The 13,824-nt window shown below is 40.1% G+C and overlaps 1 protein-coding gene across 4 annotated transcripts in view; it reads right to left on the bottom strand.

Moving 5' to 3' along the window:
• Positions 1-13,824, bottom strand: part of nhsl2 (NHS-like 2) — a 60,654-nt gene that overhangs the window by 24,585 nt on the left and 22,245 nt on the right. Inside the window, exon 1 of one of the 4 annotated variants that reach the window (XM_057351742.1) lies at positions 4,961-5,424. The exons of the other annotated variants lie outside the window; for them this stretch is intronic. Coding sequence (XP_057207725.1) covers positions 4,961-5,042 — 82 coding nt within the window. The 5' untranslated portion in view covers positions 5,043-5,424. Of the gene's footprint in view, positions 1-4,960; positions 5,425-13,824 lie in introns of those variants that run through there. 4 annotated transcript variants of the gene reach the window in all.

Raw genomic sequence — 13,824 nt, 5'->3', positions numbered from 1 at the left:
TTCTGTGTTTGTGGGGTAATGCGAATGAGCTGGATTTCAGATTTCAGTGCTGAAATATGATCCCAAGAGAGAGTGAAAAGTGGAATGGCAAATGGGCACTGGCCCCATGACTTGTGCATCAGAATGTTTTGTGTGTGCGTGTGTGCGTGTGTGTGCATGTGTGTGTGTGTGAGAGAGAGAGAGAGAGAGAGAGAGATAGAGGTCCTATTATGACTCACAGGTTCACTTTCACATAGGTGTGCTATGATTCCATGAGCATGGTAAACACATTCACATACACGTGTATTGCACTCATTTAAAGAAACAGTATATCAATTTTCTGTATTCACATTACATAAATCCCATAACTTTTTAATTTTTTGTTACATAAAGACATAACGTTTTTATTTAAGTTGACTTTAAAAAGCTTTAAAAGTAAGGCAACACAATCATTAAACACCGTTTAGGCATAAAGCATGCAAAAATCTCTCAAAATGCCGTATTCATTATGACAGACTACAGTCTTTACAACACAAATCCTGACAGTGTGTTCTTTAAATTCCTGCTTCAGGAGAGAAGATGATCTCTCATCTCAAAGGAACCTCTGACAGCCGTCCCCCTGCATTACCGTCTAACCTCAGTGACTCTCCATAGTGTCTTTATACTTCCTACAGACACGGAGTGTCTTGCATTTAAAATATTTAAGAAGCGATCCTGTTAAGCACTCAGTGTAACACGTCTCTCGTGGTCTACACAGCACATACATAAAAATACAGGATTGCTAACCCTACCTGTTTTTCCTCTGAAGACATCTAGTCTCTCCATAATAACATCCAAAGGTGGAAGGACAGAGAGAGCAAGAGTTAGAGGAAGAAAGAGAGAGAAACAGAGCTGCTACAGTCAATTGCAGCACAAACCTCTAGAGTTAATCAAATGTGAGGCGGGAGTGAAACATTGACCGACGGAGGAAGGGGCGAAAGAGAGTTATTCAGGATACATGAGCACTTAATGTTTTAGGTTGCCCCCCTCCCCACTCTATTGTGAAGGCAGCGCTGCTTTTTCCTTCCCATGCTCACTAGTACCTTCCTGTCATGCCGGAGGTGACAATCACACAGCCAATTAGATGTCTGGAAAAGTTTACAGGCAGTCCTAATGTCCACAAGGTCCAACCTGTCACGACTGTGCATCAACAGAAATTGAACATTAACCGATCACTCAAGCAAAACACTTCTTCCCATGAATGCAGCAAAAGGCTTCAACAAAAAACATCTACAGATACTGAATGTTTTCAAGTTTTATGGTATGGAAATGGTCAGACAAATACAATTTTAAAAGCACAAACACGTAGTCTCTCAATAAATGAAATCCACATAATTCCACATGCATAATAATATAGCAAAATGCTGGTGAACAATACACTATAAGATTTGGCAAAGCATGTTAAAATGATCGCATGTCCACTATACGGTGAAGTTGTAAATGCATTTAGAGTTGACAGCTGCTGAGATAGACTCCCATAAAATACACAGCAAGACATCTGCATTATATGGCTGTTGTCTGAGCAACAGATATGAACGTGTCCAAGCTGTCCGAGACATCCGAGGTCAAAGGAACACGGATAAGGAGCACAATCTGACAAACGCAAAACAAAAAACAGAGATATTCACACCAGATATATCCGTGTTTGGTACAAAACAATCACAGGTGATAAACAGTGTTGAGCAGAAACACATCTAACTACGGCACACAGTGTACGCATCAAATACAGTTTTCACTATGTGTACGTGCATAACATGAATTTTCACACACTTCTGTAAAACACAACGCTCAGCACATTTCACCAAACATCATCTGCTTCATTATGATGGGAATTTCGCTTGATTATGATGGGAATTTCGCTTGATTATGATGGGAACTTCGCTTGATATTTTACAAGACGTCCTAAACGTGAAATTCGATAGAAGCTTGTTTATCACATGAATACATTTCAAGGACATATAATCAGCAGTTTACCACCACAATCTGGCGACACTTTTGTCTTTCTCTCCCCCTTCCTTTCCTTCCCCATCTTTTTTTCATTCTCATCAACTACACGTTTACACTATGTTTATCAAGATTATTTATGTTGATCAAAACTATCTTCATTATTAATTGCTTCATCAGATCAAGCTAGGGATCTTTGAACCGTAAAAGAATCTTGCGCTTTATGTTGGACAGCTCATCAAAATTTGTTGACCATATTATGCAGAATTTTATATGAGCTAGCAAACTAGTAAACTACGTCTCAGAGGCTGACACATAAACACTGACGCAGTGTGGGAACAGACGCACAGACAGGCAGCATCGAACAGGCTCCCAATTGACTGGCTTCACCACCTGTCCGTTGCCATGACAACAGCTGCCCAGTAACACACAGCAGTCTCTCTCTTTCTGTTCATGTCAGGGTACGACCCTTCTCTGGGAGCATGACGTCAGAACACAAGAGCAAAGTATGAATGAAAACAATGTGTGTACTAAACAGACACAGTGTGAACTCCAGACATCATACAAACGCATGCGCCATTAATAGTTTGGCAGATATTTGCAACACATTTTGCTATAAAAATAAAAACACTATAGTGAGATTTTACTAAACTAAAACTTTTCAGTCATACAAGACTCGACTCATATATAAATGCCATATAAGTAGCGATCTGAAATACTTGATTCTGATTGGTCGGTTACTAGATTCCAATGTATGTTATTCCAAGATAACAACCACCTAAAACTAATAACACAGGGTCATCCAGGTACTCCAAGTTATCTTGACTGGAGCAGTTTATTATTTATACATAAATTAAATAAATAAATATGCATAATTAATAACACATAAGATTATATACACTATTGACAGCCCATTTTAACAATAGGAAACATTTATCTTTGCAGAAGGTTTGTATTTGTTATAAATGAGCTGATCAAATATTTCAAATCAATATGCCATGTTCAATCATTTGCTCAAAATAGCTTTGAAAAAAGAAGGATAATTCACATCCAGCCGGTAGTTATTACAGAATAAACCTCTTCAGTGTAAAAATACAGTATGAACGCATCTGGTTACACAAAGAAGTTTTGGAGTGATCCCACTCATCAATAAATGCATTAACTGACCAAATGCAACCCCTCCCAAAATCTGAATCCGAACCAAAAATCCAATCACTCATTCTGAACCATCAAGTATGCTGAAAAAATGACCAACCAAACAATGATTATAAAGCCAATACTGAAAGACAAACAGATGTGTACTTGATTCTCATCTCTAAAAATACAATTCATCTGACTTTTTAAGAAACATTCATGCACAGCTGGTAAGCTTTGTTCCTCTGAGAGTTAGTGTTCTTCTCAATGTGAGTGTGTTTTGTATAGGGCTGTGCAAAAATATCAAATACAAATATTTTTTTCGATAGTGATCTACTATCAATATTTTTTTTAAATCATGGCATATACATACATACGGCCAAATGTAAGTGTAAGTGAGCATGGCTAAAAATATAAGAACGCTTGGAGCTCTCAGAGCTGATGTGTGGGTGTGCTTTGGTTTTCAAAATAAGTAATGGAGTAATGAGTTATATAAAATAATGCTGTTTGTAGGCTTCGCAAGTCATGACACAAGTCACTTGGCTACTGCAGTGCATTAGACAGAAAGTTTATTAAGAAAAGTAACAATGACATTTATTGAGCTTTCACGGATGTGACACCAGCACATTTACAGTACTGATGAAGCAGGGGTTTTATACTGCCCATGTTCAGTGTTTTAACTGTAATGCACCACAACAGCCAAGTGACTTGCGTGAGCCTCCTTATTCCCCTGTGCTACCCACTTGAGGGACGCAATCCACAGTTTGAGAACCCAAACCTCTGATCTAAAGGTCCATGCATCGCACATCATGGCCACTCTGCAGAGGTAAGGGATGTTTTTACACTTATCCTTACAGAAAACCCCCGCTGGTGCACAGCATGTTGTATTTCTAGCTCTACTTTTTACATTTTCTATTTAAAGTATTGCAATATATCGCAAATGTGTATCGTATCGAAATACATAGCAATATATTGTATCGTGACCCATCGTTCACGATATGTATCGTATCAGGAGGCACTTGCCAATACACAGCCCTAGTTTTGTATAGGACACATGATCATTTTTGTGTCCGTAGAGTATTGTTATTCGCATTCTTATATCCAGGATGTTGAGACTGTGTAGTTGTGATAAGTAAGATGCTGTATGTTTGCTTTCACCTATTAAACGTGCATGTGAGCACCCTGCTCTCTAATTCACAGATAAGAGATGGCACAATCTCTCCATATCCCTGTCCTGATCTTCTCGAACTGCCTTCACTCCTCATCTGTCTTAAACCTCTCCCCTCTCAATCTATCTCCTGCCACCCATCAATTTCGTTTGCTCCTCATTCTCTGATCCCTCTCGCTCTCGCCGTGCTCTGTGTGTGTCTGAGAATACGCTGTTCTCAGGGTCGGTCATTTCTTTAGTTCTTTTCTCTCTCCTGTCTTTGTGGATAAAGGTGAAACACCATAAGAAGCTTCACAGCGATTACAACAGAGCGAGAGAGAGAGAGAGAGAGAGAGAGCAGTGATTTAAAACTCTACAGTGACCCTGGCTACAGAACAGTATAGTGTACATCTCAGCACTTATAAGCCACATGGATCTAGCCAATGACACTAACTGATATCCTCTCACGTGCACACAGACACACAGTTTACCACCTGTGAATTTAATGAATGACAACAAACAATAAAACTTTGACAACATAAAACACTCTCACTTGCATGTGTGTTTTGTACATGTGTAACAGAGTGCATGTGAGTGAACGTGTGTGTTCGTGTGTGTGCGTGTGCGTGTTTGTGTGCAAATCGTTGCAGGCTGTGCACATGTCGAGGTAACACAGGTACATACATGTGTGCATCTGTATGCATGTAAGTGCTTTACCTGTTGCCCCCTTGGTTTTATGCCTCCCTTTAGCCCGGCGTTGGGAATTGCCCATAGCTCCATGTTTCCTGTCCCAAAACATCACCTCATCCCAAGGTTGAAGCCACACAAATTGACAACGACTACGAGTGTGTTTGTGCCTCTATGCGTCGGGTGCATGCGCGTGTGCCCGCTTGACATGGAACAGTCGGCGAGACCAAGTCTGTTTGTTTGTGTGAACGTGAGTGTGTGAGGGTGCGTGTGTGTGAGTGAGTGAGTGTGAGAGCCGGAGAGGGAGCATGCGCTCAATCCCGTTTGATTCCAGCCAGTCAGAGTAGAGGCTCTGCGTTCGTTTCATTCAGAGCCAGGGAAGGTTGGACGTATGGATATAGGGAATGCTGAACAGCGATGAGGGATGGAGAGAGAGAGAAGGAGAGGGAGGGTGTAGATTGAGGTGTATGCTTTATCACTGCGGAGTGATTCTGTGGAGAGGTGGAGCCATTGCAGTTGGAGGGGAAAATAAAATTTAAGAGAGAGTGCCAGTGAGAGAAGACAGGGAAGGATGCGGCAAACAGGGAGCGGGTGAGGGAATGAATAAGGGAGGGAGAGAAAGATGTGAAATGAGAATCACAGGAGGACAGAGCTGTATAGGAATACTGAGAGGAAAGAGATGTGGTAAGTAAAAAAAGATGCTATGAGGTGAAGAAGGGGAAGAGAGAGCTATACAATGGCCCTAAAAATACAGCACACAATGGAAGACTACACTACCTGAACCAAAAACAAGGTACAGTCTCAGAGGACACAAACTTAGGCACAACCTTAGGCAGCTAATGGATGCCACATGAAAGAATGTTGTATCCGCTGTGATCAAGGCAAAATTGTGAGCCGTGTTTTACATCAGAATGCACCAAATATACTCACATCCGTGAAATTAAACACGCCACACATTTGATAATCGTACTAAACAATGAAAATCTCAGATAGCTCAGTATGTACATATCTGCCACAGTACTTGAATCTGTATCTCTAACCTATGTTCCTTATGAAACATTTCTTTCCTAACTGCTTTCCTACGCACATAGAGAGAGAGAGAGAGAGAGAGAGAGAGATAGAGAGAGAGATAGAGAGAGAGAACCACAGTGGGAACGGTGATGGCAGTGAACGATTGCTGCTGCCAAACACACACACATACACAGAGATTGCTACATGGGAGCTAGTGTGTGCTTAGAGATTGAGTGTTTGGTGGAGGAAAGATGCTGCCCAAGGACAGATGAGCGTCAGTTCAGTTTTTCCCGAAAAGGAAGAGATAAAAACAGAGGGAGAGAGTAATAAATAGCGGGGGATAATACAGGAGTGTAAAATCCTGTTATGAGCCTGGGCGGCTTGTTAGAGGGGCTTGCTGTCCAAGCTGCTGACTGGCTGCGGACACACACATACACACACACACTGCAGTGAAGGGGGCAGGTCCCTCCCTCTACTGCAGACTAGAGGTTTAGCATTCAAAGCCACAACACTGTTCTCCATTATCAATTCATCACAGACATCTGTCTGGTTAACATCACATGCCCCGCCCCTTCACACACTCAAGCGCATGTACTTATGCATGCATTAACCTACAGTTACATATACATAAAGTTTTCAACAAACACACACTGTTTGATGTAAATATTTACACACGTACACACGTTATTGCCTTCATGTTACAGCTGTTGAGTCCAACAGCTAGCGAGTATAAGTGAACAAAACTTAGAATATTCATGAGAACAGCATGCACGACAACACACATTTTCAATAAACACATGTAGGATTGCAGGTCTTCACATACTCTTATACACTCCTGTAATCTACAGAGCAAGAATTTATCAGCACAGTACTCACTCCAGGCACTACAATCAGTGTCTTGCACATTTACAATACACACCCATACATTAGGGTGACCATCCGTGGCGTTTTTCCCAGACACGTCCTACCCAGGATTTCGGCTGCGTCCTGCAGAGGTCGCATTTGGTCGATCGCATACGTCATTTATGTTTTTATTATTTCAGGTTTTATTTCAGGAAACCAACTGTTACATTTCAAGGTAAGAATATTGATGAAATGATTATACGTCTTAAGAGAAATACATGTTAATTTTATAATGATTTTTCCTGAAATGAGACAACCTCGATGATGTATGCCAGGAGTCTTCAACTAAAATTGCTTGAGGTCCAGTAAACAAACCCTCCTTGCCAGTCGAGGTCCGGACAATTAAATACCTAAAATCATGAATTGATGGTTTTTGGCATACCAAAGAAATAAACATGTCTTTTCATATCTATACTATGGCATAACAATGTCTTACAACAATATAATGAAGGAAAATGTGCAAAATGCCATAATCTCTAAACCTGCACTGAACATACATTCATTTCAACATTAACAACTTTAAAAGAAAACTAAAGTGTTGTTTTCTGCTGAACTGAGATTAACAAATAGCAGCATCAAGTTGCGACTGATCATCCTCTGATAACATTTCAGCTCTTCTTGTGGCTGTTGCAGCTGAAAGGGGGGTTTTTTTTATATTTTTTTTTAGTTCATGTCTTTATTTTCCTTCTAAAAGTGTTTCACACGCAGGCTCCATTCACTCTTTTACTATTTCCCCATCAGTAAAGGGCTTGTTATGTTTTCCTAAGATCCACTGTATTCTTAGGGAACATTCATCATATGCTCGTTGTTGGGCGGTAAGTGAGTGAGGGAGGACCCGTGTAGATCGCTCATACTGGGCTTTGAGCTAATATATTTTCCGTGTCCTCAAACTGCTGCGGGTAATTTTCTTCAAAGTGTCTCTGTCTAATTTCATAATGCAGTTTAAGGTTTCCACTTTTGACAACCGTGACAGACTCCGAGCAAATGAGACAAACCGGTCTCGTGCATCTCGATGCAGGAAGAATAAATGCAAATCTCTCGACCCATTCATCTCAGAAAACATGGTTTTCAGCGTCAACTTTTCTAACTTTTGAAAAGGACATTGTTTTTCAGTCACTGACAGTTACATCTGTCTGCGCGCTGTGCAGCGAGTCTGTCTCGGCTCTCTTCTCTCATTGAGACTTAGACTCAACAACGAGAGCAACAGTGCGCATATGTTAACTGTCCTTGGCGCCGTAGGACCCAAACTGCTACTGAGCGGACCTTGATGTGCCTGGTATAAATTTGATTGCATTATAAAATAATGTTAGGTGTTCATTTATTTATTATGTCAAAAGGCTTTGAGGTCCGGACGGATGCATCTCGCGGTCCGCATCCGGACCGGAGTCCGCTAGTTGGTGACCCCTGATGTATGCGGGCGACAAATGTGACCGAAATCCTGGGCAGGACGTGTCCTGGAAAAATGTCACATATGGTCACCCGACCATACTGTACATACACACATAGATAACTGACATGCAGTGTCCTGCAGTGTTATATGATTAATCTTATGGAAAAATATTCTCAAAAATACTGTAAAGTTCAGGAGGAACATTTTAATTTAATCCCGTCAATTACAACAATGCGAGTTCTAGCCCTGAGTTCCTGTGACAATTTTTTGCATCCCTCACAACTCCACCTCAATTTCCATCCACTTCTTTTAATGTATTAAATATTATGTAATCTTTATTAATTAAGTAGATCAAGAGGAGGAATTTAGAGCTCAAGCCCTCCATCACAGGCGGCAAACCAAGAATAACATTATCTCCCTCAAGGATTATATGAAAGTGTGAATTTGTGAAATGTCATATTAAAAGGAAGACTACAGGTACATGTAATATTGGTGCTTTGAAAAATCCATTGGTCATAACACAAGACTAAGTAAACAAATTTAAAAAACTGCCTTTTTCAAACATTCGTCATAGACAGCCTTACACCTGTAGACACTCTTCCCCTGAAGGCCAAACACACACAGCGCTTACTCTTTCACCTCAAATACCATCTCAAAGTTTCCAGGACCCTCTGTGGTGACCAAACAGTCCTCCTTAAGAAGCAGGAGGGGGAGGAAGGAAGGGGCAGAAGTGCACCAGCCAACACTACCTCATTCGCTTGAGAACTCTGCACGGGGGCAATGTGAGGTCAAACAAGCACTACATACTATAACACTTACGTAAGCACTGCAATATTATATACACAAGTTAAACATACACATCTTATGTTCATTTACAATGTTCAACACAAGAAACAGATTCTTCACAGAGTGAACTGTGAAAGTCGTATATTATAAATCAGCAAATCTTACTTCTACCAACCTGGCTCTGAACTCAAGCAAAGCTTTAACAACACACAAAAACACACTTAAATCTCTCTGGAGTTCCTCATACCTTGCTACCTTATCTGAAAGAAGAGGTGGTTCAGAATCAAATAATTACAAGACACATAGAAATTAGCATCTTCTAATAAGGGTTAAAGTTGTACATTCACGCATTTGGCAGCCGCTTTTATACAAAGTGACGTACAGTGCATTCAAGCTTTACTTATTATCAGTATGTGTGTTCCCTGGGAATCGAACCCACCACCTTTTGTGCTACCAACACAATGCTCTAAGCCAGAGGAACCCAGCACTTTCTCTTGTGACAACTTGCCCCATTTAGTGTCAGTAGCGCAGTTATTTATTCAATACAGACATAATACTTGAGTTGACTTTCAAAAATGAACATATTTGCAAAAATTGCAGCAAAAATTGCTACAACTAGCACACGTTTCTCACACAAAGAATCCCAACAACAGTCAGTATAGTTATAATCCTATTCTGTAACAGCTGTCTGTGACTTATCACTGTACAACTATAGTGGGGTCGTCCTTTTCACTCTCTCTCTCTAGCTGAAAGTGACAGCTGGCTTCACAGCTGCAGTGATCCTATTGTTTTTCATCTGATGATAAAGTGACAGAGCGAAAGAGCAAGATGAGATCAGAGCAGTTCTGTTGTCATTCTCTTTCTCCTCATTCTTTGTGTGTGACCAACAGTGACCAATAAAATAATCCCTGTAAGATATCATCTCAATATCTTTTTCCAACACATCCTTTCCCTTTAGTTAACATCTTAAATAGGCGTTTCGACACACCACTTGCCACAGCAAGTCACTCACAGCACTATATGAGAAAATGAGACGGATCCACTACAACTACACCTGTCACAAAAACATTGATTTTAATCGTGTATTCTGTGTGCCGAATGGTTTTATTTTGGACCATACCCGAACGTTTTCATGTGAAATCAATGTTCTTTACTCGCAATACTAAAGAACTACTTGCTTTTTTTTCTTTAAAAGGTTTATATTAATAAAGTACCTTGTGCGGATAATTAAAAGATGTGTGGGTTCCAACAGAACAGCCAGTTAAAGCCTAAAAGTCCTTCAGTACAGCACTAGATCAAGTAGTACCCGCCAGCATCTCACAGCATCTTGATAAAATGGACTTTCCTTTTACGGCTCTAATCGAACCAGGTCTATTTACACTACTGAACAAAACAAACAATGGGCTACAATCTAAATTGGCTTCGTCCTCAGTTTCAGACAAAGTGCTGGAAGCAAAAGTGAAAAACACGGGTTAACAGTTCTAGAGAAAAGAACAGAGGGGATAAATTGGGTTTTGTGGTACCTCGGTACAGATCCAGAGTGTGTTCGGATCAGTGGTGCCAATCCATGCTATCACTCAGCTTCAATCCTGTAGTTTCTGTTTGACATCAGAAATCAGATGTCCTGCTGTCACTGAGACATGCATGTATGTAATGATCCATGATTTATCATCAAGAGACTGAATCTAGAGCAGTGGACATCTGGTTGCAGATTGGGATAATTGCATGCGGATTAATAATCCCACTCAATGGCAGGTGGCACAGATCAGCAGGAACATGGCAGATTACAACCCCTAACCGTCCATCCACCCGCTGGATTACAGATGCGCACCCTGTATTGCTTCAACTGCACTTCTGCAATTCCCTCCTCTGCTCAGTGATCATCTATAAAACCATTCTTTCTTCCTTTAATCCTGTTTTTAGGCTCTTTTCATCTTTTTTATTGATGTCAGAGTCTCATTCCATTCTGCACGTTTCATTTCATTATTCTGTTTGCTCCTCTCTTTAAAACTCTTCCATGCAGCGGTGGATTAGGGGATTGTAATTTTAGCTAAACTGCTCAGTTTATCTGAATGAGAGCGAGACGTGTTTTCTGCATGTGGAGCAGGGGAGGTTTAAAGAGACATTTGGTTTGTCATTCAGCTCGCGCTATGATAGGATGGAGGAAGCGAGGCGGAGCAGCTCAAATCCTACATCAAACGTCTCAGTGCAAGACCAGCTGTAAGAGACGGAAGACCAGGAAGATTGTTTCTGGAAATGGTCTTGCAAGCAAAAACAGCTGACATCACAGAGCACAGTTAGCTGTGAATTGCGTTCATACATAAATTGATTAACTGAATAATTGAATATTGGGGGACTGGCCAGGCGGTTAAAAGCGAGCTCATGAGAAATCTTAAAAAAGGTTGCACAACAGACTTTGAGATCCTGGTTGTCTTTGAAATTTTAAAGGGACAGTTTACCCAAAATAAAAGTCTGTTATCTTTTATTCACCCTTATGCCATTCAAAACCTGTATATCATTCTTTCTTTTGTGGCAAATAAAAGAAGATATTTTGAGATATGACTCAGTGGTTTTGTGTCGACAATGGAAGTTCGGTTAAGAACATTCTTCAAAAAGTGTGTTCTACAAAAGAAAGTCTTAGGTTTAGAATGACATGAGGGTGGGTAATTGATGAAAGAATTTTAGTACTAAAATAGATCTCAACATATCATCCACATAACATTTCTTGGAGAGTTTATTTTGACATTTCTCACTTTTGATTACAGACTTTGATGTCTGAGCATCTTGGTGTCTTATTTCTTCTAAACTCACACATAGTGGGATTACTATGGCATTACTATGGCCTGTTTCTCGGGGGGAAATCTGACAAAAGAATCTCTATCTACTCCTTGTCTAATCTCAAAATAACTGAGATATTTAAGAAATCTCCTTGGTGTATTTTCCTATGGATCTGACTGCATTCTGGTGCTCGGAGGAGTGGCAGCACAGAATACTAATCATATACAATATTACATGGGCAAGAATGGGAATGAATGCAGAAGACCTCTGAGTTCAGATATTCTGTTGAGATGTTTTTATTAAAAACATTTCCATAAGCACCCAACTACTGCTCAGAGAACCTCTCTCTTAACTATCCAGATGTTAGACATGTTGAAACAGAACGCTACAAAAGCCCCTGGCACATTCACTGGGGTGCCCCAGAAATTTGGTTATGTAAAAGGAACCCTGGATTGGTACCCTCTGCTCACACACTCTCACATTAACTATTACGTAAGCTTGGTGAAGAAAGAGTGTTATGCATCTGTTGCACACAGTACTATACACATACTCTACCATGCCCTTGTGATCTGAATACACAGAGAATGACATGTACCCTTGAAAAACAGTCTTGCTCTGTATATCTCACAAGCACACACGCAAACATAAGAGCGTAAGGAAGATCTAACTGGTAACAAAAGACACACTGTTCTGAAAGAGAGAAATAACATATACTAGATAGGCAGTTGCAGGTTTGAAGTCTTATGTTGTATCAATCTGAGCAGGTGTGTGTGTCAGTGGCTGACTTTGCAAGAATACTGTCTTTTTAAATTGTATGACTCATAATTCCACTGTGTCAGTTTAGCATTGCCTCAGCAAAAACAAGCCTCATTTACACTCATTAAATATCTAAACATGAGCTTTAATTATTTAGGTCGTGTCTTGAGGCTTCAGCCTTTCTTAGTGTGATATGACTTTATGCCAAAAACACTTTTAAACTTGAATTAAACTTTTATCAACAATTTAGACACCAAGCAAAAGTGTACTGTAGATATCTGGTAATGACAAACGGAAATGCATGAACAACAATTGATTCCACAGAGCTGGTTTTTAGTGGTTATGCTAGTTTGGCACTGATGATGGACTATTAAAGGTCCAGTGTGTAGTTTTTTGGAGGATCTATTGACAGAAATGCAATATAATATACATAACTATGTCTTCAGAGGTGTATAAAGACCTTACATAATGAAGCGTTATGTTGTTATTACCTTAGAATGAGCTATTTCTATATACATACACCGTGGGTCCCCTTACATGGAATTCGCCATGTTGTTTCTACAGTAGCCCTAACTGACAAACTACTCTACAGAACGTGATTTGTACATCCGTTATCTCCTTTGGCAAAGAAGAGAAAATGTGACGACATCTTTGTCCTGTGAAACCCGCCTTAGAGCTTCAAAAGGGGTGGGGGTGAGCCGTTGGTTGCAATTTGCAACCTCACCACTAGATGCTGCTAAAAACTCCACATTGCTCCTTTAAGGCGCAAACCAACATGTTTTTTAATAAAGCTTGTTTACCACAGAAATAATTAATAATTATTTAAACAGATGCAGGTCCAAAACAAAACTTAAATTATTTCCATATACTACTACTATACAGGTTTAATAAACTAGACTACTAAAAAAACAGAAAAGCCCCACTGACTCCCTGAACAATAAAGGTAATGTGACCCTGCGCAGCAGATCCACATCAACCAGCTGTTATTAAGATTACACTTGACAACCGCAATATTGTTAATTTTCATATAAATGTTTGAACGATGTTGAAACTACAGTGTGTGAAACCCGGCTGCAGACGAAAACGCTTTAGGGACATCTGTCCGCTACGTTTCTGTCATACTTCCAGAGGAACTGTGCTAATCAAAACAAGAGAAATGAGTTGATGTTACAGAAGGAATTATAAGGTTGGCCCCTACACTGACACAACAAGGCTAAGGTTAAGCAAAAAGCAGTTCATCACAACTGTAACTGCCAAGTATCTCTCTCTG

This window comes from Triplophysa rosa, linkage group LG1 (assembly GCF_024868665.1).
Source record: "Triplophysa rosa linkage group LG1, Trosa_1v2, whole genome shotgun sequence".
In the NCBI taxonomy this organism is placed as follows: Eukaryota; Metazoa; Chordata; class Actinopteri; order Cypriniformes; family Nemacheilidae; genus Triplophysa; species Triplophysa rosa.
This window is presented reverse-complemented; position numbering and strand designations above follow the sequence as displayed.